At 58.4% G+C, this 20,816-nt stretch overlaps 2 protein-coding genes across 5 annotated transcripts; both read right to left on the bottom strand.

Moving 5' to 3' along the window:
- Nucleotides 1–296: 296 nt before the first annotated feature.
- RAB1B (RAB1B, member RAS oncogene family) lies at nt 297–9,183 on the bottom strand. The gene is made up of 6 exons (XM_003274228.4): nt 9,028–9,183; nt 5,873–5,945; nt 5,490–5,585; nt 5,283–5,378; nt 1,835–1,966; nt 297–1,745 (listed from the first exon to the last, which is right to left on the bottom strand). Exons 1-6 carry the CDS (start codon nt 9,039–9,041, stop codon nt 1,551–1,553), a joined length of 606 nt encoding a protein of 201 aa, XP_003274276.1. The 5' UTR covers nt 9,042–9,183; the 3' UTR covers nt 297–1,550.
- Nucleotides 9,184–9,859: 676 nt separating this feature from the next.
- Nucleotides 9,860–20,055, bottom strand: KLC2 (kinesin light chain 2). Of its 4 annotated transcripts, none has more exons than XM_030811252.1 (16): nt 19,951–20,055; nt 18,859–19,134; nt 15,718–15,948; nt 15,498–15,567; nt 14,656–14,878; nt 13,947–14,034; nt 13,742–13,843; nt 13,475–13,648; nt 13,253–13,352; nt 12,621–12,670; nt 12,458–12,525; nt 11,949–12,057; nt 11,700–11,858; nt 11,495–11,619; nt 11,222–11,279; nt 9,860–10,837 (listed from the first exon to the last, which is right to left on the bottom strand). In XM_030811252.1, the coding sequence occupies exons 2-16, from the start codon at nt 19,084–19,086 to the stop codon at nt 10,754–10,756; spliced, it is 1,869 nt and encodes a 622-aa protein (XP_030667112.1). In that variant the 5' UTR covers nt 19,087–19,134; nt 19,951–20,055; the 3' UTR covers nt 9,860–10,753. The 4 variants fall into 4 exon arrangements, with proteins under 4 accessions (XP_030667112.1, XP_030667110.1, XP_030667111.1 ...); XM_030811250.1 differs by having other exon boundaries at nt 19,810–19,972; XM_030811251.1 differs by having other exon boundaries at nt 18,859–19,097; nt 19,810–19,972.
- Nucleotides 20,056–20,816: the final 761 nt, after the last annotated feature.

Genomic DNA, 20,816 nt, shown 5'->3' with positions numbered 1-20,816 from the left:
ACCCCACACCTCTGCCGTGTGCCCCGCGGGAGTTGGCGAGGTCACGGCAGGTATGAGCTGAAGGCCGCCCGCCTCTTTCCCTGACAGAACGGTGCTGGGCCCTTGGGGACAGACCACAGAAGCACAAGCAGCTTTCCTGGCCCCAGGAAACGGGGTCAAGGGCTTTCGCCAGCAGCCTTAGGACACAGAAACCAAGCCAGGACCCCCGTGCACCCCACCAAGCCCAGGGTTCCAGTTCCATCCCCCCACCCCAAGGCTGGGCTTAGACCACAGACCACACTTGGCCACCACACAACTTCCTTGCAAAAACCCTCAGCTCACCCGAGGGCCAATGGAAATTTATTAATTTTTTTTGTCCTTTTCCATCTTTCCCCAAGTGGCTTTTCCTTGCAAAATGCCTGACATGACACCAGAGGGGAACCTGGGAGCGGGGGGCACCCCAAGGGGCAGCCCAGGGACTTAAATACAAGCTGGAGGGCAGGGCACAGGTGGGACAGGCAAGAGACAGCACAAGGGACATGGCTTCTCAGGGAGACCGAAGACTTGCTTTCTTGCAGGAAGCAGCTGTGCCAGAGGGCAGGGGACTAGGATCCTGGGTGCAGAGTGGGTGAGCAGAGAGGCCCCCAACCCTGGATGGAACCCACATTCCCCAGAGAAGTAGCGGCAGGGGATGGGGGCCTTCCCTGGTGGGCTCCAGAGACCGAGGGGAGAGTGAGCCAGATGTGCTGCCTCGGGGAAAGGGAGGAGGTGCTAGCAGAGTGAGGGTTAAGGCTGGTGCCCAGCCTCTGGCACGGTGGGCCTTCCGCCTCCACCTCACATGGGGACAAAGGGGCATGGTGGGCAGGCAGCGCATGGGTCTGTCTCTGGCAGGGCAGAGGGCGGCAGAAGCAGACTCCCTCCAGGCTCAAGACACAGGCCCAGCGCTGCTACCCGCCCACCCGCCCTAGATATACTCAGACCCCACCGCAGCTGGACGGCTCGAGCTGGGAGTGTGGGAGGGGAGAGGAGGCGGTGGGGAGAGGAAAGGGTGGGCTGCTGGGCCCCTGTGGCCTCCATGCCTGTCCTGAGGTCCAGCCCAGGGCGCTGGATCCCAGGTCCTGGATCCCCTGGCCACACTCCTGGCTCTGGGCACTGACTGCAGCCAGGGCAGTAGAGGCCGGGGAGACCCTCAGCTCTTGGGCAGGACAGCAGGAAGGAGGAGGAGAGAAACCCAGTGCAGCATACATGGGGGTGGGAGGGAGACCGACAGAAGAGCCCTCGTTCCAAAGAAAGGTGTGTAGGGGGGCATCTTGGAAAGTCACCTAGAGGCAGCAGCAGAGCAGGCCTCCGCCCTGCCTGGCCACAGGTCCTGAGTGTCCTCCCTTAGGGACCCTGACAGAACTGGGGCTCAGGGCAGCAGGCAGATGGGCCAGAGGGAGATGGGGAGCCCAGGACACCCCAAAGCCACAGACTCAAATGCCCCAGGAGAGGGAGAGGGAGGCACCTCCTGCCCCCTCCGGGGACATCATCTGGAGAAGGTGCCCCCTCTTGTCCCACTCCATGTGCCCCTCCTAGCAACAGCCACCGCCAGCCGGCTTTACAGGGGTGCTGTCGATCTTGAGATTGGGCCGCTCGCCCCCAGACGCTGCTCCAGGCCCCATCCGCTTTTTGATTTCAGCAGCCATGGTCATGAACGCCTGCTCGACATTGGTGGCATTCTTGGCACTCGTCTCCAAGAAGGGGATGCCCAGAGAGTCTGCAAACTCCTGACAAGGGAGAGGAGAGGAGGGGAGAGCAGGGTGAGGGGCAGCAGGCCCCAGTGCCCCCACCCTGGGCAGACCGGCCCATCTGCTACCTTGGCTGTGGTGTTGTCCACCACCTTCTTGGTGGTGAGGTCGCTCTTGTTGCCCACCAGGAGCTTATTGACGTTCTCGCTGGCATAGCGGTCAATCTCCTGCAGCCACTGCTTCACGTTGGCGTAGGACTCCTAAAGGGGGCCAGGGGCCAAAGTTGTTTTGCTCCTGTCACCCCTACCCCAGGCCCGGAGAACAAGACCTTCTCTGAGGGGAACAGTACAGCTCCGGGTGCCTTGAGTCCTGGGTTCAGGGATGTAGAGGAGGCCCTCTGCTCCAGGCTGAACCTTCCTCCTTGCCCTCCTCCATCCAAGACCCCGAACAGCCCCAGCAGCCTGCCAACTGCCCCAACACCTCAACAGCTGCCCCAACTTGGGCCTGCCAGCTCTGCTCCCTGCAGCTGTCTCTCTCCCTGAGACACTTGCAGGCCTAACCACATGTGAGAAGCAAAGAGAGGGCGGAAGGGAGACAGGAACAGAGAGTAACAGGTCCGCAAGTCACAATTCCCACCGTGGCCTGAAAATCCCTTTGAGGTTTGAAGCCTTGGAGCACAGAAGGTCGAGGGTCCTCTCAGAGGCGGCCCTGGCCTGTGGGGAGACAAGAATCCTGGGAACAGCCTAAAATTCATCCTACTTTTGGCACCAACAGCCTCATTACTCGGCTTCAGACTCTCCCAGCAGCTTGCGCCCCTACCCCACACACAAAGGCAGGACTTTCAGGAAAGTGCTCAAGCTAGGGCCACTTTTCCTCCTTAGGAGCCAGAGGCCTGGTGATATCACACGGGCTCAAACTTAGACCTCCTGCCATGTTCCAAGTTGGGTCCTGTGCTAAGTGCTGGGGACAAAGGGGGAAATCACACTTGGGCCCGGCCCTAACATGTTCACGGGACACTAGATGAATAGACCAGGCCACACACAAGGGCAAAACAGGTTAGAAGGCAGGGGCTGGGGAGCCCCCAGACCACCTCTGCTTGAGGTGGGAGCAACAGTGGACCTAAGCCTGCAGGTGATAACTGGCCTTGTGCAGGAGAGGTGCCAGCTGGGGAGCCAGCATGTGCCAGGTCACTGAATGGGAGGGGCATGGTGTCTCTGGGGAATGGGAGGAAATGGAATGTTGCTGGGATGCAGACACCCAACAGGGAGGGGAGAGGGGGAGGGGAATGGGGAGGGGGGAGGAGAAAGGGGAAGGGAGAAGCGGGGAGGAAAGAGGGGGGATTGGGGAGAGGCCAGAGCACAGACTGTCTTAGCCTGGCTAAGTCTTAGACTTAGACCAGGAGCCAGTGGGCGTTTCTTAGGCCAGAAGCAACAGAATCACACCTATGCTAGTCTTGACAGGAGGCAGAGGCCAGATCAGACTAGCAAGATAGAGACCAACTGCGAATGGTTGGAATAACCCAGGGAAGAGAACGTGCACCGAGCCAGGGAAGCACACAGGATTTGGTCAGACCACCGCTGCTGAAGGCCTGGCTCAGCCATTTACTGTGTGACCCCAGGTATGTCACCTGACCACTCTGAGCCTCAGTTTCCTCATTTCTATAAACAGTACCTCCCAGAAGGGCTGATTGTGAGCATGAAGAGAATGAATGCAGGCTTGTCTCATAACAAGTGCTTAATTGGCAAGAGCTGCTATTATCTTCATCACTGCTATTATTATGAGGGGACAGATTTGAGAAAGATGATGGGGAGGTAATAGAGGGGACTTGAGACTGACTGGATGGGGGAGGGAAGAGTTTTCTGGTCAGGCTGACAAGGATTGTGTCACAAAGATGGGGATGCAGCTGGGGCATGGTGATGTGTCTATAGTCCCAGTGACTTAGGAGGCTGAGGCAGGAGGATCCCTTAAGCCCAGGAGGTTGAGGTTACAATGAGCTATGATCACACCACTGCACTGCAGTCTGGGTGACAGAGTGAGACCCCACGTCTTAAAATAAATAAAAATATTAAAAATGGGGATGGAGGCACTGGTTTGGGGAGAGATAGGCCAGCGCTGGACATCTGAGTTCTGCAGAGGCTGCTTGAGGGTGGGAAAGGGTGTGCTCAAAAGCTAAGAGTCCTCCAAAACTGGCTTTGCCCTTCCTGTGAGACCAGCGGCAAGTTACTTAACACCTTTTCAAGCAAGTTTCCTCATCTAGAAAACACAAACCCCACCATTTAGTTTACTAGAGAAGATCATGAAGATCAGGATTAATACAGACACAAAGTGCCAGCGTAGACATGGACAGAGGAGGGACGCCACAGCCACGGCTGTTAAGATGGAGGAAATCACAGAACACAAGGCAGAAGCAAACCACAGAGTGGCCAGAGCCATGCACAAGAGTAAGGAGGAGAGTCCAGGGCAGTGGAGAAGCACCAAACACAGGATGATGGGAGGCAGCACTGGACAGACCAGCAAATAGACACTGACAATAGAGAATCGAGTGCTGCAGGAGACTGAGGAGCTGGGGACGGTCCACTTTTCAAGGAGAGAGAAGAGAACAGTGTCCAAAGCCACGAGAGGTCAATCTGCTGAAATAAGGTCACTGGATATATGGCAGTCAGGTGGGCCTTGGTAACCTCTCTAGGTGGTATGTAGCTTCCTCACAGCTCGTCCAGAGCTGGGGACATCGAGTCCCTGGTGAGCTAGAGCCCGGCTGCTCCTCAGACAGGGACTCTTCCCGGCCCACAGCTGATTTAAGCTTCTCCTTATCTCCAGGGCTTGGCCCTGTTAAGCAACAACATTCGGTAGAAAAAAACAAAGCAGGTGGAATGAGCCATCCAGGCTTTCTGCCTCTGCCACCGGACTAGCTGAAGGACCCTCGGCAAGTCACCTCACCATCCTGAGCCCAACTCCTTACCTGTGCGATGAGAACACAGACCTCTTCTGAGCATCAGAGGCAATCTGAGGGCTGGGCCAGGTTCTGTAAACTATAAGGTTTCATGGAACCATTTCCAGCTCTTGCTACCACCACTGCCAGTCACATGGTTCTAACGCTGCTGCTGGAGGCAGAGCTTCTGGATCTCTGCTCGCATTGGGCCCACATCTCAAGCTTCCCCACTTCTTTGTCTAAGGCCCTCTAATTGTCCCCCTGCACCGTGTCTTCACACAGGAAGCCACAGGCCCAGCACAGCAGCCAACTGCCTGACTAAACTCCCACAACACACAGGTGCCCAGAAGGTCTACAATAAGGTGGCAAGTTTGGCTTGGCGGGGAGGGAAGGTGTGAGGCCTTGTCCTGCCAGAACCTGCAGCAGGGCCTTCGGAGGATCCATTTCTGTGGCTGTTTCCCTCCTTGTGAAATGAGTCCAAGTACAGTCACCTATTTTTTTTCTTTTTCCTAATTAGTTCCTGCAAGCAGACAAATACAGTGTCCTTTCCAGGAAGCATCAGGAAAGAGAGGATGGAAGGAGGAAAAAGAAGAGTCAAAGACCTAAGGCTAAGGAGGCCAAGCTGAGGATGGCTAGTCCAGGAGTACCTGGTCAGTGACGTCATACACCACGATGATGCCATGAGCCCCCCGGTAGTAGCTGGAAGTGATGGTCCGGAACCGTTCCTGGCCCGCTGTGTCCCACTAGGAGACAGGAGGCAGAGGAGCAGGTCAGCTGAGGTCCAGAGTCCCAGAGTCCCTTCCCTCCAAGGCGGATACCTCTGTACCGGGGATTTTGGGAAGAGCGACACTCACGATCTGAAGTTTGATAGTTTTGCCATCCAGCTCAATGGTTCGGATCTTGAAGTCCACCCCGATGGTGCTGATGTAGCTCTCTGTGTATGTGTCATCCTGGAAGTTCAGGGGCCAGTGAAATGATGGGAGTGAATGAGGTGAGGCCCACTTGGAGAGCCTCCCTCCAGCTGCCTGCCCCAGCTGGGTCTCCGAACCACCAAGCCCCAATTCCCAGCACTCAGCTGGCCAGCCCTGTCTTGTTCAGGGCAGATGTGCTGGTGGCAGGTCTTACAGCTTCACCCCTGGTTCCCAGATCTTGAAACTACTGTGCTCTGGGTTGTCCCTTCTCCCCCCAGCTGCCAGTCAGGACCCCAGGTGGATGGTATGGGAGGCTTCTTACTCACAGCAAACCGCAGGAGCAGGCACGACTTGCCCACGCCTGAGTCGCCAATCAAAAGCAGCTTAAACAGGTAGTCACTGGAGAGAGAAGATGGGAAGGCGTGAAGGGAGGCAGGGAGCCCACCTACCATCATCCTGGAGTCACAATTACAGGATTCCCCCACCCCATGAGGCATCCCTTGGTTTATTTTTATTTTTTTTTTAGCAATAAGGTCTCACTCTGTCACCCAGGCTACAGTGCACTGAAGTGATCACGGCTCATTGCAGCCTCTGCCTCGCGGGCTCAAAGTGATCTTCCCACCTCAGCCTCCCGAGTAGCTGGGACTTCAGGTGTCCACATCCACCACCACTTCTAACTAATCTTTTTTTTTTTTTTTTTTTGAGACCGAGTTTCACTCTTGTTGCCCAGGCTGGAGTGCAATGGCACGATCTTGGCTCACTGCAACCTCCGCCTGCCGGGTTCAAGCAATTCTCCTGCCTCGGCCTCCCGAGTAGCTGGGATTACAGGCACCTGCCACCATGCCCGGCTAAGTTTTGTATTTTTAGTAGAGACAGGGTTTCACCATGTTGGCCAGGCTGGTCTCGAACTCCTGACCTCAGGTGATCCACTTGCCTTGGCCTCCCAAAGTGCTGGGATTACAGGTGTGGGCCACCACACCTGGCCCCTGGCTAATCTTTTCATTTTTTGTAGAGATGGGGTCTCACTATGTTGACCAGGCTGGTCTCAAACTCACGGGTTCAATTGATTCACCTGCCTTGGCCTCTGAAAGTGCTGGGATTACAGGGGTAAGCCACTACACCTGGCCATCCCTTGGTTTAGAATACTATGGTGCTCACCAGATCTTCCCACCAGTCCCGGTCAGGGAGGGCTGATGCCTCCCTCCACAAACAGCTAGCCCAAAGGGCTCTCAGCTTGCTGAGTCTAAATTCTCACTTTATGGAGAAAGAAATCAAGACACAGAGAGGCATGTGACCTGCCAAGGCAACAGAGCTGGGTATCCTACTCTGATTTCTGAGACTTCATGGTTTGGTCCAGTAGGGGCTATTTAGGGAATCCCCAGTACATGCCCTGTGGTGTGCCTGGCTTGGCAGAGGAGGCCCCAGAATTAGAAGCCAGGGCCCAGTCTAGAACCTATTAAGTGGAAAACCCACGTAAAGAGACTTGATGGCCAGGTGCTGTGGTGTGTGCCTGTGGTCCCAGCTACTGCGGAGGCTGAAGCAGGAGGATCCCTGGAGCCTAGGAGTGCATGACCAGCCTGGGTGATGCAGCATGACCCCGTCTCTCTTTTCTTTTGTTTTTTTGAGACGGAGTCTCACTCTGTCACCAGGCTGGAGTGCAGTGGCACGATCTCGGCTCACTGCAACCTCCAACTCCCTGGTTCAAGCGATTCTCCTGTCTCACCCTCCAGAGTAGCTGGGATTACAGGCACGCGCCACCATGCCTGGCTAATTTTTGTATTTTTAGTAGAGACAGGGTTTCACCATGTTGGCCAGGATGGTCTCGATCTCCTGACCTCGTGATCCACTCGCCTCGGCCTCCCAAATTGCTGGGATTACAGGCGTGAGCCACCGCACCCGGCCAACCCCATCTCTTTGGAGACAACAACAACAACAACAACAAAAAACCTGTTATAAAGTCACCAGGAAGAGGTGGTCAAGTTGCAATGAAAATTGCACTTGAGGCTGGGTGCAGTGGCTGACACCTGTAATCCCAACACTTTGGGAGCCCGAGGCACGAGGATCATTTAAGCCCAGGAGTTTGAGATCAGGCTGGGAAACATATCGAGACCCTGTCTTTACAAAAAATTTTAAAATGTGCCAGGTGCGGTGGTGTGCCTCTGTATTCCCAGCTACTCAGGAGGACAAGGCAGGAGGACTGCTTCAGCCCAAGAGCTGGAGACTGCAGTGAGCCATGATCGCACCACTGCACTCCAGCCTGGGTGACAGAGAGAGACCCTGTCTCAAAAAAAAAAAAAAAAGGTAAAAGGTAATCACATTTAATATTATTGAGTTCCAACCTGTGGACGGACCCTGTGTGAAGTACTTTAAATGCATCATCTCATTTAATCTTCACAACAGTTCAATGAAGTCAGTTTTGTCACTGTCAACTAATGAGGAAACCAGAGGCCAGAGAAGGGAAGTGACTTGCCCTAACTTACACAGTTTATCGCTTTAAGACTCAAACCAGGTTTGTCAGACTCCAAAGTCCCTTCGAGAGCCTGCTGGTTCCCTTCTCTGTTCCCCTCCCAATCCAGCTCAGAGCTTCACCCTTCCCCAAGGAAATCTGAGACCTGGATGTGGAGGAGAAAAAGGAAGTGGCAGAAGAGGAAGAAGATAACTGATACTTGGGGAAAACTATTAGTCCTGGGCATGAGATGTGGGCCACCTACCCGCAGGGGGAGTGACCAACAGTGAGGAGAGTTTGAGGACCAGAGAATCCCACTGGAAGGGGGAGAGCAAATTCCATATTCATCTAAACTTCACAGGCAGTGTGACAGCCAAGGGAAGGGGTGTGACGGTGGCGTTGGGGGCCTGAGCAAAAGCGAGGAGAGGGCGGGAAAGGACGGACCGCCGGGAGCGACAGGACAGCGCGACCCAGGCAAAGGGTAGGAGGCAGCCCCGGAAGAAAGGACCTGCGGGAGACGCGACCCAAGCGGCGCTTCGGGGCCTCCCGCGTAGTTGGCTAGCTTCTGGGCCGGCCCCAGGAGCCGGGCTTCAGGAGAAAGAGGATAGAGGGATTCACTGCCCGACCTAAAGGGCCCGAGCCTGAACCCGAGACCAGAAACTATCAAGACGGGCTCCAAAACTGCGGGACACTTGTCAAGCAGCAGGTGGGGAAACTGAGGCCTGAAGTGACCGGGACTGCGGGGTCATCTGACCGATAAGGCCTGGTAGGACCGGTGTCTCGGGCTCCAAGAGCTATCCCTCGAGGTCGCCACGTCTGGGCCCCGGGTGCGAAGGGTCGGGGTGTTGAGCCGGGGTCCCGGGGCCCCTGGGGGGAGGGGCAGAACCCGGATGTGGGGGGGGGAGGTCAGCGGAAGAGGGACCCGGATGTGGGGACGCCGCACAGTCCTGACACGGGCTAGACAACCCCGGTAAGCGTACGGCCCTGTATTCGGGATCGAGGCTGCGCTGGACGGCGCGGGCGGGGCTCACTCACTATTCGGGGTTCATGGCGGCGGCGGCGGCCCGCTCGGTCGCTCCCAGTCGGCTCTGCTCCGCCTCCCGTTCCAAGATGGTGGCCACTCCGCCCCAGAGGCCCCGCCCGCGACGCGCAGGCGCAAACGGTCTCTTCTCAGGCCTCGCCGCGCTGATTCTCGGAACTTGTAGTCTGAGACGTTCTCCAACTCAGCCCCGCTGCGCAGGCGTAGTCGGGGAGCCCGCGCCTCCGCGCCCACTCCCATCACTGCTGGCGCATTGCCTTCTGGGGCTTGTAGTTTGCACGCCGGACGCACTTAGGCTTGAGGACAGTGCTGGAAAGCCTGACCGCGACTCGGTGTTTAAAAAGCTCAATTTAGGGCTGGGCTTGGCACGTTTCACATCTGTCTGACGGAGGCAGTCATCCTTGCCCTCCCAATACCCACGTTGTGAACATTAAATGAGAATGTGGGTTCTAGTGAGACTAGTAAAAGTTCATTTGTCCAGGGTTCTTCGTGTACTGGGCACTCCTAACTCGCAGCCGCGTGTCATCACCCGCATTTCATAGATGAAAAAACTGAGTCTCGGGAAACTCACTCAAGGTCAAAAACTTTGTGAGGAGCAGAGCTCATAAGAGCCCGCGGTCTCCAGAACCCCACAACTGAGTGTTTTAGGGAAAGCCTGACTTGTGGGCCCCCACACAATTCCGGGGTGGGGCAGAGTATCTGGGCCCAGCTGCGCGGACAGCGGTTGACCGAGACACACTGTCCCCCACTCACGCACGACCCTTCCCGGCTCCACCCCAGTCTAGAGACGCTGGGGGACCCCGACCTCCGTCTCAAAACAAGCCCGGCTCAGATTCAAACCGTCTTTATTACTACAGCAACATCTGAAAATAGCAGCCGCCTCACCCGCAACAGGGGGAGCCCCTCCTGCCACCAGGGAACCGTCGCCGCCCCTCGCGAGAAGCTGCAGGCGTGGGAGGAGGCGTGGCAGGATGGCTCGGTGGGCGGTGCCCGGGGCGGGGTCTGGCCGTGCCTAGGCGGGGCCGGGTGGGAGGGGCAGTGCATAAGGCCGGGATGCGGGGCAGGGCCCGGCGGTGGGAGGACGGACTAAGGGAAGGCCCCCGTCCTGGGGCACGGGGCGATGGCGGGGGTAGGACGCATCCCTCAGAGGCCAGGAGGAGCGCGAGAAGGTCCCAGGACCCCCTTGGGAGGCGCCGCTCCCAAGAATGTGGAGCCTGGGAGATACCACCGCACGGAATGGGGGTGATTAAGGCCTGGGCGGTACCACTAGAAGAGGGACGAGGGGAGGCCCGGGTAGTACCGTGGACTGAAGGGAGGGGCGCGGCCAATAACTTATTTCTCTATATACAGAAGCAACGGCCGGGTTGAGTCGGGAGGGAGGGCGAGGGTGCCGAAGGGCCGGCGAGTGCTTAGTGTTCTTGGGTCTGGGGAGGCCAGGCCACTGAGTCTATGGTGGAGACTCCAGCCGGCACCTCCTGCTGGCCCCGAACCTAGGGAAGAGGGCCCTGCTGGAAGGAATAAATAAGGGATCGAGCTGGAGTGGGCAGGCCCAGCCTCCAGGGCTCAGGCTGAGATGACAAGGGAGAAGGTTACCCTGAGATTGAACAGAAAAGACAGGGGCTGTGGGAGAGACAGGTGGGACAAGCAGCAGGCCCATGCGCAGGGCTGGGGTGAGGGGGGTGTGCCAGGTGGGCGCTCTGGTGACTGGCTGCCCCTTCAGCATTAGCCCACCAGGGAGCTTCGTCGGGAGAGGTCCATGGAGCTGGAGCTGAGAGTGCGGCTGTCAGAGAGACCTGTGCCTCCAGGCTGTGGGCAGAGGGGGCAGGTGGCTCAGCCCTGTGCTGCTGCCAGTCTGTGCCGCCCTGGCCTGAAGGGGCCTGACCCGGCAGAGGCAGCCAGAGTCCCTGAGCTGGGCAGAGGCAATGGCAGTTCTGACCCAAGGCCACGCCCTGGTGCCCTGACACTCCCACCCATCTCCACGGTGACTGTGTTAGCACTGATCACTTACACGTCCACCCCCAGGAGAGGCTGGGTTCCCCTCATGTGTCTCCCCGTTGTCCAGCCCAAAGTAGGCCTGAGACAGAGCCAGGAACTGTTGCTGGATGAAGAGGCATGCTGGAGGGAAGCTTGGCAGCGCGCATGCAGCCCCGGCCGCAGCTTCCCAGTGCCCAGACACCCGCCTGCCCTTACCTGGGTCGGCTCTTCCACGCTTTTGTTGAGGAAGTTGAGGGAACTGGCCCGCTTCATCCTGAGGGAAAAGGACAGCCTGGGATTTGCCCAAGGAGGAACTCAGGGGAGACGGGGGCAGGGAGCAGGGTGGGGCTGGGGAGGGAGCAGACTGGTGGGTGGTGGAGCCTGAGAGGGATAGGGAGGTTGCCTGGGGTCAGTGGGGCACACTCTGGGTCAGGAGCTCATCCGGGGTTGCTGGGTGGTTCTTGAGGCTCACCTTGGTGGGGGGCTCACCTGGGGTTAGGGGGCTCCTGGGGGCTGCCCCCCTGCAGCTTCTTTACCAGCATCTCACTGCTGCGCCTCAGGGCGTCCCGGAGTTTCCCAAAGGAGCCGCTGCGCCGCAAGGAGCCACTGCCATCCTGCAGGTGGACAGGCTCGTCTCTAGGCCCCGCTGGCCACCTAGGCTCCCAGCCTGGCCCGGCCCAGCCACCAAACTCACCCCATTCCACTCAGCTGTAGGTCCCGCATCCTCGAGGTCAGACTCAGACCGAGGCCCGGCACCCCCGGCCACGTCTCGGCTGCCGCGGCGGTCTCCCCGCCCGCCACTGCCATCTTTCAGCAGTTCCACCACCTTGGTCTGGCTTGCAGGGTCCAAACCCTGAGGGAGGGGCAGGGATATCAAGCCGTGACTGGGACACACCCAGGGCCACACAGGTGTCTGCCCACCCCCTCCTGCATGGAGCCCCACCTGCTTGCGGTTACGGCTGGCACAGTCCTCTAGCGTGTGCGCGGCTTCCAGCTTGCCCTGGCGCCGGTACAGGGCCCCCAAGCTGCGCAGGGTGGTGTTGACTGTCGGGCTGTGGATGGGACAGTCTCAAACTCCATGTTCCCCCCAGACCCAGGGCCCATCCTGGCACCCAGCCCACAGGGGGCCCTGAAGAAGCATGGACCTCTGGGGTAGCCAGAATCCATTCCCTCCCATGTCAAGCCCTGTGCTGGGCCCACCCAGCCTCTTCTGTCCTGGGGAAATCACCCCAGGGCCCTCATGGCATGTTGTCACCAGGACCAAAAGCTGGGAGACCTGGAGCAAGAGAATTAGGCTGAGAATTAGGAGACAGAGCCTTCTTGGGACAGGTGACCTGTGAGTTGGGCCTTGCCAGATGAGCAGCAGAGGAGGGGTGTGTTGGGGGTGAGAGTATGGAATGTGGAGCCCGCCCTGTCGTGCCCTGCTCCCCAGCCCAGCCCTGACCCCCTCACCTGTCTACTTTACAGGCCTTGTACCAGCTGCCATATTCCCCATAGGGGGCGCTGTCCCGGCGCTTATCCTGGAGGAAAGAATGGTCACACGAAGTGAGAGCAGGCCCCCCTCTGCACATCCCAGCCTCCCCTGACAACCGCCCAGCCTGCCCCACAGAGCTACCTTGCTTTCCTCCCGCTCCTCTGCATGCATCCAGATGGGCTTGTTGTCCCCTGGGGAGAGAAAGGGGACTGTCACCAGCCTACCATATAGGTCTCACCTGTTGGGCTGGACACAGGACTGGGGTCAGGGGAGGGGAGACCACAGTTGGGCTTCGTTGAATGAATGAACAAGAATAAGACCCAAAACATTACTGACCCTCTTCTGGACAAAGAGATGAGCAGAACAGACCCTTGCACCTCAGGCCACAGCCCAAGACATGTGCTAGGCCTGAATGATTGGCCAGGCTCCAAGGGACTCAGGAGCAGGAGATGACTGACCATCCGGGGCCAGAGGTGGTTTCCCAGAGTGGGGGATGCTGGAGCAGGCCCTCAAGGTGAGCAAGAGTCGCCAGTGGAGAAGGGGGATGCAAAGGTGTGTGAGGCACTGGCAGGCCAAGGGGGCTACATGAGTTGGGTGTGTGCTCATGTGTGCAAACATGAGCACAGGTGGCTGGGCACCATCTGAGGGTGAGGCTGGGGACCAGCCAGGCCAAAGCCTGAGGGCCTGCCCTGCTGAGGGATTTGTCCTGGGTGCTGATGGCAGGGCGGGCCTGGGATGGATGGGCTAGAGGCATGTGGCGACCACGCACTCACCATTGACAGAGCCAAACTCTTTCTCATGAGCGCGGGTGAGGATCTCCTTGTACAGGGTCTCTGCATCCTGGTACTTGCCCTGCTTCAGGTAGCAGGAAGCCTGGAAGCGGGAGACCCAGAGAGTGAGCAGGATGCATGCAGCCAAGCCTTTTTCTCTCCTTCCCCAACCTCATCCCTGCTTCCCTCCTTCCCATCCTCCAGCCCCTCCCAGCCCCAAGGTACCAGGTTGTTCTTGGTCTTGGCCACATTGGGGTCATCGGGCCCGAGGCGTGTAGCATAGATCTCCAGCGCCCGCCGATAGTAGTATTCCACCTCCTCGGCTTTGCCCTGGTTCTGGCACAGCAGGGCCAGGTTGCTGAGCTGCTTGGCCACATCTGGGTGAAACTTGCCCAGGACCTGGGATGGGAGAGGGAGCCAGGGGTTGGGCTCAGGGCTGCCCAGGCCCCTGCCTCCCAGACCCCCGGCCTGCCCAGCCCTGCCTGTTCCCACCTTCTCCCGGATCTCCAGTGCCCGCTTGCACAACGGCTCAGCCTCCTTGTACTTGCCCCTCTTGCCATACAGGACCGCCAGGTTGTTTAGTGTCGCAGCCACCTGGAGGTGGGAGAACGGAAGCTTTGTGACCCAGGCCCTGCAGGACTCTGGGACCTGCAGGGGATAGGGCACAGCCCCCACCTCCCACCCAACCCTCACTCACGGCTGGGTGGTCCTTGCCCAGTGTTTTCTCCCGGATGGCCAGAGCATCATTGAGCAGGTGGGCAGCCTCCTTGTACTTGTTCTGATCCCTGGGAGCAGGTGGAGCATGGTCAGGCTGTCCTCCAGCTCAAGGCCCTCCCCAGTGGTCTGCAATCCCTGTGGTCACTCCTGTACTCACTGAGTGAGTATGACAGAGTGAGACCCAGAGTGTGGGGAGACCTGCTCAGCTCCTGCTCTCTGAGCTCCAGGGGCTGTAGGCAGTTTTCTCACAATTGGCTGGGGTGCGTGGTGCTGGGGTCCCACCGACTGCCTGGTGCCCAGTGTCCTTGGGTGCCACATGGCTCTCCTGCTGCCCCTTTAGCGTGTCCCGCTCTCCAGGTCCCAGTGCCTTTGCTCATGCTGGCTTTTTACCATGGGAACCTTTTCTAGCCCTCTTGTGTTTGGGCAAACTCACTTTCTGGCAAAGCCCCTCCTCCAGCCTTGGTGCCTGGAGAGGCTGTGCGGACTCCCCAGGACCCCTGGAGTCCTCATGTGCAGTCCCTCCCCAGTTCTGGCCAAGCCTCTCTCTTACACTAGACAGTTTTACTTGCATCTGTAGCCCAGCTCCATGCAGGTGGGCCACGAGTCCTGGCCCACAGCAGGCACCAAGGGTTAGTGATCCAGGGATGAAGCCTTCCAGAAGAATTTGGGCACCCCCAGAGAGTCCTCACCGATAGACCAGTGCCAGGATGTTCAGCATGGTGGCAACATCAGGGTGGTCGTGGCCTGACGTCTTCTCCAGGTCTTCGAGTGCCTGTTTGCAGAGTGGGACAGCTACCTCGTAGCGGCCCTGTGAGGCGTATTGGATCACCAGGTTGTGCAGGGTGCGGAGCCGGGCCGGGATCTCGTAGCCCCCATGCTGACCAGACACATCCCCTCCTCCTGGGCTAGGGGCTGCAGGGCCAAGGGCAGGAGGTCAGATGTACCATCTGCCCACTGGGCTGGGATGGCACATGCCAGCTGTACCTTTGAGCCACTTGACACATGGCACTGGGCAAGTCACTAACCACTCTTTCTCAGTTTCCCCATTTATAGAGTGGGTCTAGTTACCCCATAGAAAGAGTGGGTAGAGGCCCAGCTCCAGTACTTCAGGCTGTGTGTCCTGGGGCAATTTGCCTAACCTCTGAGCCTGTGTCCCTGTGTACAGTGTGGAGGCCCTGATGCATAACCAGTACCATGAGCAAAGCAGGCACTGGCCTCATTGTGGCTGCATGTGCCTCCCTCAGAGGTGACTCGGAGAGGAAGAGAACTCTCCCAAGGGTCAGGGGAGCTAGTGGCAGAGCAGCACTGGAAACCAGGCTGGGACTCCACAGCTCTTAACTGTGATGTCTGCTCCCCACAGAGCTGGGGGGATGTGAGAAGCAGCAGCACGTACAACCGTTCTTGAAGCTCTAATACACTAGGATGTCATGATCAGAAGTGAGGCAGGAAGGAACATGGCAGCCACTCGGTCCCAAGGACCAAGAGTTCACACAACCTTTCCTTCCCCCACTCCACAACTGCCCATCCGTACCTGGGCTCTGCTCATCCTCATTGGGGAACAGGTCATCCAGTGTGTCTTTGGGGACGTCCCCCTTCTCCTCCTGGGGAGGAAGACAGGATGAGCGTCAGGGAAGGAGGCACAGGGCAGCCGGGGTGTCCATGGGCTGGGGTGGAGCCGAATCTGCTCCATGCTGCCCCTCCCTGCTCCCAGGCCCCCTTGCTGGGCAACAGTGACCATGGCAGGAGCTCACGTTAGGGGAGGTGTCTTCATCCAACTTTCGGATCTGGCTCATGAACAGCAGGTGCTGCTTCTCCTCCTCGAGCTGGGCCACGGCCTGCTCACTGCGCTGCAGCTTCTGCTGTGTCCCCGCCAGCTCCTCACGCAGCCACTGGTTCTCCTGTACCAGGCGCCGCACCTGCGCCCGCAGCTTCTGCTTCTCTGATTCTACGGCCCCCAGGTGGCTCGACAATGCCAAGATCACCTGTGCAACCAGCCCAGGTAAGGGTCAGAGCCCTGTCGACCCCCTCGCCTATGACTGTAGCCTGGGCCTAGTTGGGCTCTGGGACCCAGTGAAGGGCCAGGCGTGGCCCTACAGTGAGGAGCTGCAGGTCTTTTCTCTCCTTGTCAAGGGATAATCCCCTCAAGGCCCCAAACACACCATAGTGCAAAGCCCAAACCCAGGAGGCTTGGGAGTCCCCAGTTCCTTCCTTCTGGGATCAGGAGAACCCCAAAAGGGCTAGTTGGGGTGCTGTGCTTTCCCTGAGATACTAGCCCCTTCCTTCGTCTCTCCCTGGGTTGTACTCAAGCCCCTGCTGCCACAGCCACTAGGTTACTGCTCCCTGCCCCAGGGCTAGCGCTTGCCCACAGAACTCTGCTAGATGGCTGAAGGGCCACCCAAAGACTCCATCCCCACTTCTGCTGAGGGGGCCACAGCATCCCCTGCCTTTCTGCAGCTCCCAGGTAGGGAAGGGGCATGTGTCCCAAATGCTCAGTGGGCATGAGGAGCCACAGGGGCAGGAAAAGTATCCAAAGGCCTTGGCCTCAACCCCCACCCCTCTCCCCAGCCTCTATAACTCCTTTCCTTAGTTTCCAGTCTCTTCCTGCCTTCCTGCCTAGGGTTCAACCTCCCTTCTTGCTCTCTCTCTCTTTTTTTATAAATTTGAGACAATGTCTCACTCTGTCACCTGGGCCAAAGGGCTATGGCACCGTCACAGCTCACTGCAGCCTCTATCTTCCAGGCTCAAGTGGTCCCTCCACCTCAGCCTCCTGAGTAACTGGGACTACAGGTGCACACCACCACACCTGGCTAATTTAAAAAATTTTTTGGCCAGGCACGGTGGCTCACGCCTGTAATCCTAGCACTTCAGGAGGCTGAGGCGGGCAGATCACGAGGTCAGAAGATCGAGACCATCCTGGCCAACATGGTGAAACCCCATCTCTACTAAACATACAAAAATTAGCTGGGTGTGGTGGCTCGTGCCTGTAGTCCCAGCTACTCAGGAGGCTGAGGCAGGAGAATCACTTGAACCTGAGAGGCAGAGGCTGCAGTGAGCTGAGATCGTGCCACTATACTCCAGCCTGGGCAACAGAGCGAGACTCTCAAAAAAAAAAATTTTTTTTTTTTGTAGATACGGGATCTCATGAACTCCTGGATTTAAGCAGTCTTCCCACCTGGGCCTCCCAAAGTGCTGGAATTACAGGCATGAGCCACCACACCTGGCCTCCACCCTTTCCCGGTCCTTCATGGTCCAGGGTCATTTCTGCAGTGGTGTCTCCAGCTAGTCACGCCTCCCGCTTTGCTCCAGCTTCACACTTGGCCTTGCTGCCCGTGCCCTCTGTGCAGACTGTTCCCCCCCTCTGTGAGAGTGCGTGTGCTCCACCAGGCATGGGGCCCCTGAGTGGTCCTCTCTGCCTCTGACGGCCAACTGGCAGGGAGTGAATGTCCTTGCAGAGGGCCAGGCTGTCTGAGACCCTGTACTTTGTAGTTGGTTAGCAAATGCCTAAGTGACAGGTGTTTCCATAACCACTAGCTTTAAAAAAAAAAAAAATTCCCCCAACAGCCTGGAAGTGTACACAGCAGATGGCATGATCCCTATTTTAGAGACAAGGAAACCAAAATGATACAACTTCCCCAGGGTTCCCATGCCAGGCAGGGGCTCAGCCAAGCTCTGAGGGGAATAAAACAAGTCTAACTCCTTGTACATCCCAGTGGCTCCTGGACATCTCCAACTGCATATCATCCTGGCAGCCTCAATTAAAGGGGGCCAAAACAAAGTTCTGATCCACCAAGGCCCTCTCCTCCCTTAATTTGCTTAAATCACAAACCTGGGAGTGATGCTGCCTTCCTCTCTCTCCCTTATTCCACCCCCAGGTCTTGCTGGATCTACCTCCAGAACATCCAGAACTGGTCCCTTTTCTCCACCGTCATAGCCACCCCTTAATTCCAAGCACCAGCTCTCATTTGAATTCCAGCAGTGGCTTCCTAACCACTCATTGGAGAGTGATTCCATCCTCGACCCACTGAGGTTTATTCTCCACATCTCAGCCAGAGAGAGTTTTTAGAAACTCAAGTCAGACTGTGTTGCCTGCCTGCTTAAAGCCCTCCAGAGGCTTTCTGATTTCCTGAGAATAAAACCCAAACCAACCAGGCCATGATCTGGCTCTTGGCTTCTTCCCAGGCCTCTTCTGTCCCTCTCTCGCTTCCATGAAGCTCCAGTCACACAGTTCTTCCCCGAGTTCCTCCACCACAAGCTCTTTCCTACCCCAGGACCTTTGCACATGCAACTTCTCCCCTGCCTCCCTTTCCTGGAGGCTGGTTCATTTCTTCCCTCAGGTTTCAGTTTGTCATTTCCTCACAGAAGTCCTGCCTGACCAGTAGACAAGACTCGCTGCTGTGAGCGATCATAAAATCTTGTTCTTTTCTTTGCAGAACTCATCACAATTTGTAACAACCAATTATTTCTGTATGTGTGTTTTTGTCTCTAATAGGGCAGGAATCTTGTCTATTTTGTTGGGCCCCGTATCCACCTAACACCCTGGCTGGCACTCAATAATTCATCTGTTGGCGAGTGAATAGAAGAGTGAATTGGTGGGAGGCTGTGTTTCCTTAAGGATTTTCTTTCTGTTCTCATATGCCATGCAGTCTCCCTTAGGTAGAGGGGAGCCGGAAATAGGGCTCTGCGTGGGGGCGAGGGTGATCATGGTCTCTTAGGGCAGGGCTGGGGTCGCCAAAGTGCATTAATTTCTTCAAAAGGTATTTACTGGGGTCCTAACATGGGGCTCCAGGAAACAGACGGTTCCCTGCTCAGATTCTTCTCCTACATTACCGGATTCCTCTTGAAGGCTCGATCCCTCCAGTGACCGCCCACCTCAGTACCCCAGACTGACCTACCTGGGCCTCCCCCAGCCCAAGCTCAATGGCTTCCAGGGAGCGACGCAGGAGGATGCAGCGCTCCTGCGAGCCAGGCTCGGCTTCGCCCGCCTCAGGCGCAACCAAAGGAGCCAGCAGGGCACGATGCTCCCCACGCAGAGTCTCCAGTCCCTGGATGACGGCCTTGGTGCCCAGCACGATCTCATCCTGGCTCAGCTTCTCCTCCCGCGGAAGCACCATCATGGCCATGGTTGTGGCGTCTGTGAGGACGAGGGTGCGGGCAGGCGGGCGCCGGGCCTGGGGCCACACCGCCGTCCGCCCCGGATTAGGTAAACAGGCGGTCCACGGACGCCTGAGTCTCCCGTGTGCCCAGGTCCCCCAGCCGGCAGCCCGCACCGTGCCCGCGCTTGGCCTACAGAGGGCGCGCCCGGCTTGTCTAGGCCTGGGAGACGCAATGCGGTGCAGCCGGATCGTGCTTCGGCCCCAGACCACCGGCTTAGGCCGACTTAGGCGGCTCAGTGTCCGGGTTTCCCCAGGGACCCCCTAACCAGGACAGGTATGGGGAACGTGGGGGCTCACTACTGTGCAGGAGACCCTGGCCCCTCCGGCGATCCGGGCCCAGCCCCTCGGACAGCCCCATCCCCAACAAGCAGGCCAAGCCGCGGAGCCCATCCTCCCGACGAGCCGACCCTGCGGAGGTCCTCCCGCTAGAGGGGCTGAGTACGCGGCCCCTAGTCCTTCTAGGCCACGCCCACGACGACCCCTCCCCTAGGCCAGCGCAACGCCCTGCGGCCTCCCCTGAAAAGGCCGCGCCCCCGCCCCGGGCCACCCGGGACCGCGCCCCCTACCAGGGCTGGCCCGATCCTCCCGCAGGCCGCGCCTACGACGACCCCCTCCCCTAGGCCGACCCGGAGCCTCCTCCCCCGCTTTAGAGCCTGACCGGGTCTCCCGGCCCAATCGGCCCGCGCCGACCTGCGCTTGGTGCTCGGGCCCGGCTCCGGCTCTGGCTGCCTCCCGCTTCACCCGGACCCGCAGCCGCGAGCTGGTCCCGCCGCCTCCATCCCGCCGGCCTTCCCAGCAGCCCCAGCGCCGCCTTAAAGGTGAAGCCGCTACCTCGGTGGCGTCGGAGGGGGCGAAACACGCTTCTCTCGGCCCGTTCGCTGCCTTAAAGGAGCGCGGGCCGGTCCGGCTCCAGCGGGAGGGGGACAGGGCGGGGCCATCGAGGCGGGGGCGGGGCCGTCGAGGCGGGGTCGGAGCGAGGACCCGCCCGGGGCGCAGTTCCCAGGGCCCGCCAGTCCCGAGGGGTGCCCTCGGCCGCAAAATGCCGCGGGGCCTCAGCGTGTAGAGCTGCTCGGGAGGTCGAACCCGAAGGTACCTAGTGTGGCGCCATGGCGCCACCAAGGACGTCGGGAGAAACTGAGGCGCAAGGAGAAGGTTGGGCTTCCTGGAGTACAGAGCGAGGCGCCACTAATTGAGCGCCTACTGCGTGTCGCGCTTTGGTGCCCTGGGTTCATTGACTTAATGCTCACGAAGACCCGAGAAGTGAGTGCCGCTGTTATCTGGCTCGCAGATCTGACCCCAGGCTCCGCATCCCGGGGTCACATCTGGTGGGGGATGCACCATCTCTGACAGAGGTGGTTCAGCGCCCTTAGCTCAAGCACATCCGGTGACAGGTAGCTTACTACGTTCGACTCTGAGACAACTCGAAAGGTTAGCAAAAATTTCCTCTGATAGACCCCGAAGTGCCTTCCTGCAGTGCTCATCCACAGCGCTAGCTCTGTCGTCAGAAAGAAGGCTGCTCCCTTGTGTCAGTTAAGGTATTTGGAGACAGCGATGGTGTCCCCCGTGGTCTCATCTCTTCCCTGGGCTGCCCCTGGTCCCTTCACTCAGTCCTACCGCAGTTTCCTGACCCTTCCCCATCCCAATTTCTCCTTTCTAGGTGTAGTCTAGCTTGTCAGTCTGGGTCCTGCTCAGAAGGT

This window comes from Nomascus leucogenys, chromosome 4 (assembly GCF_006542625.1).
Source record: "Nomascus leucogenys isolate Asia chromosome 4, Asia_NLE_v1, whole genome shotgun sequence".
NCBI lineage: Eukaryota > Metazoa > Chordata > Mammalia > Primates > Hylobatidae > Nomascus > Nomascus leucogenys.
Note: the sequence above shows the minus strand (reverse complement) of the source record. Positions and strands in the feature narration are given on the sequence as shown.

Bases quoted from the DNA above. Each gene is read 5' to 3' on its own strand.
- RAB1B (XM_003274228.4), bottom strand. The intron at 5,586-5,872 runs GTGAGTAAGAAG...CTGAACTTCCAG, and splicing joins GCCTGCTCCTGCGGTTTGCT to GATGACACATACACAGAGAG. The intron at 1,967-5,282 runs GTACTCCTGGAC...GGCCCCCTTTAG, and splicing joins TGTATGACGTCACTGACCAG to GAGTCCTACGCCAACGTGAA.
- KLC2 (XM_030811252.1), bottom strand. From the start codon at position 19,086: ATGGCCATGATGGTGCTTCCGCGGGAGGAGAAGCTGAGCCAGGATGAG. The intron at 14,879-15,497 runs GTACGGATGGGC...TTGGCCCTGCAG, and splicing joins TGAGGATGAGCAGAGCCCAG to CCCCTAGCCCAGGAGGAGGG. The intron at 12,526-12,620 runs GTAGCTCTGTGG...TCTTTCCTCCAG, and splicing joins AGGAGCGGGAGGAAAGCAAG to GATAAGCGCCGGGACAGCGC.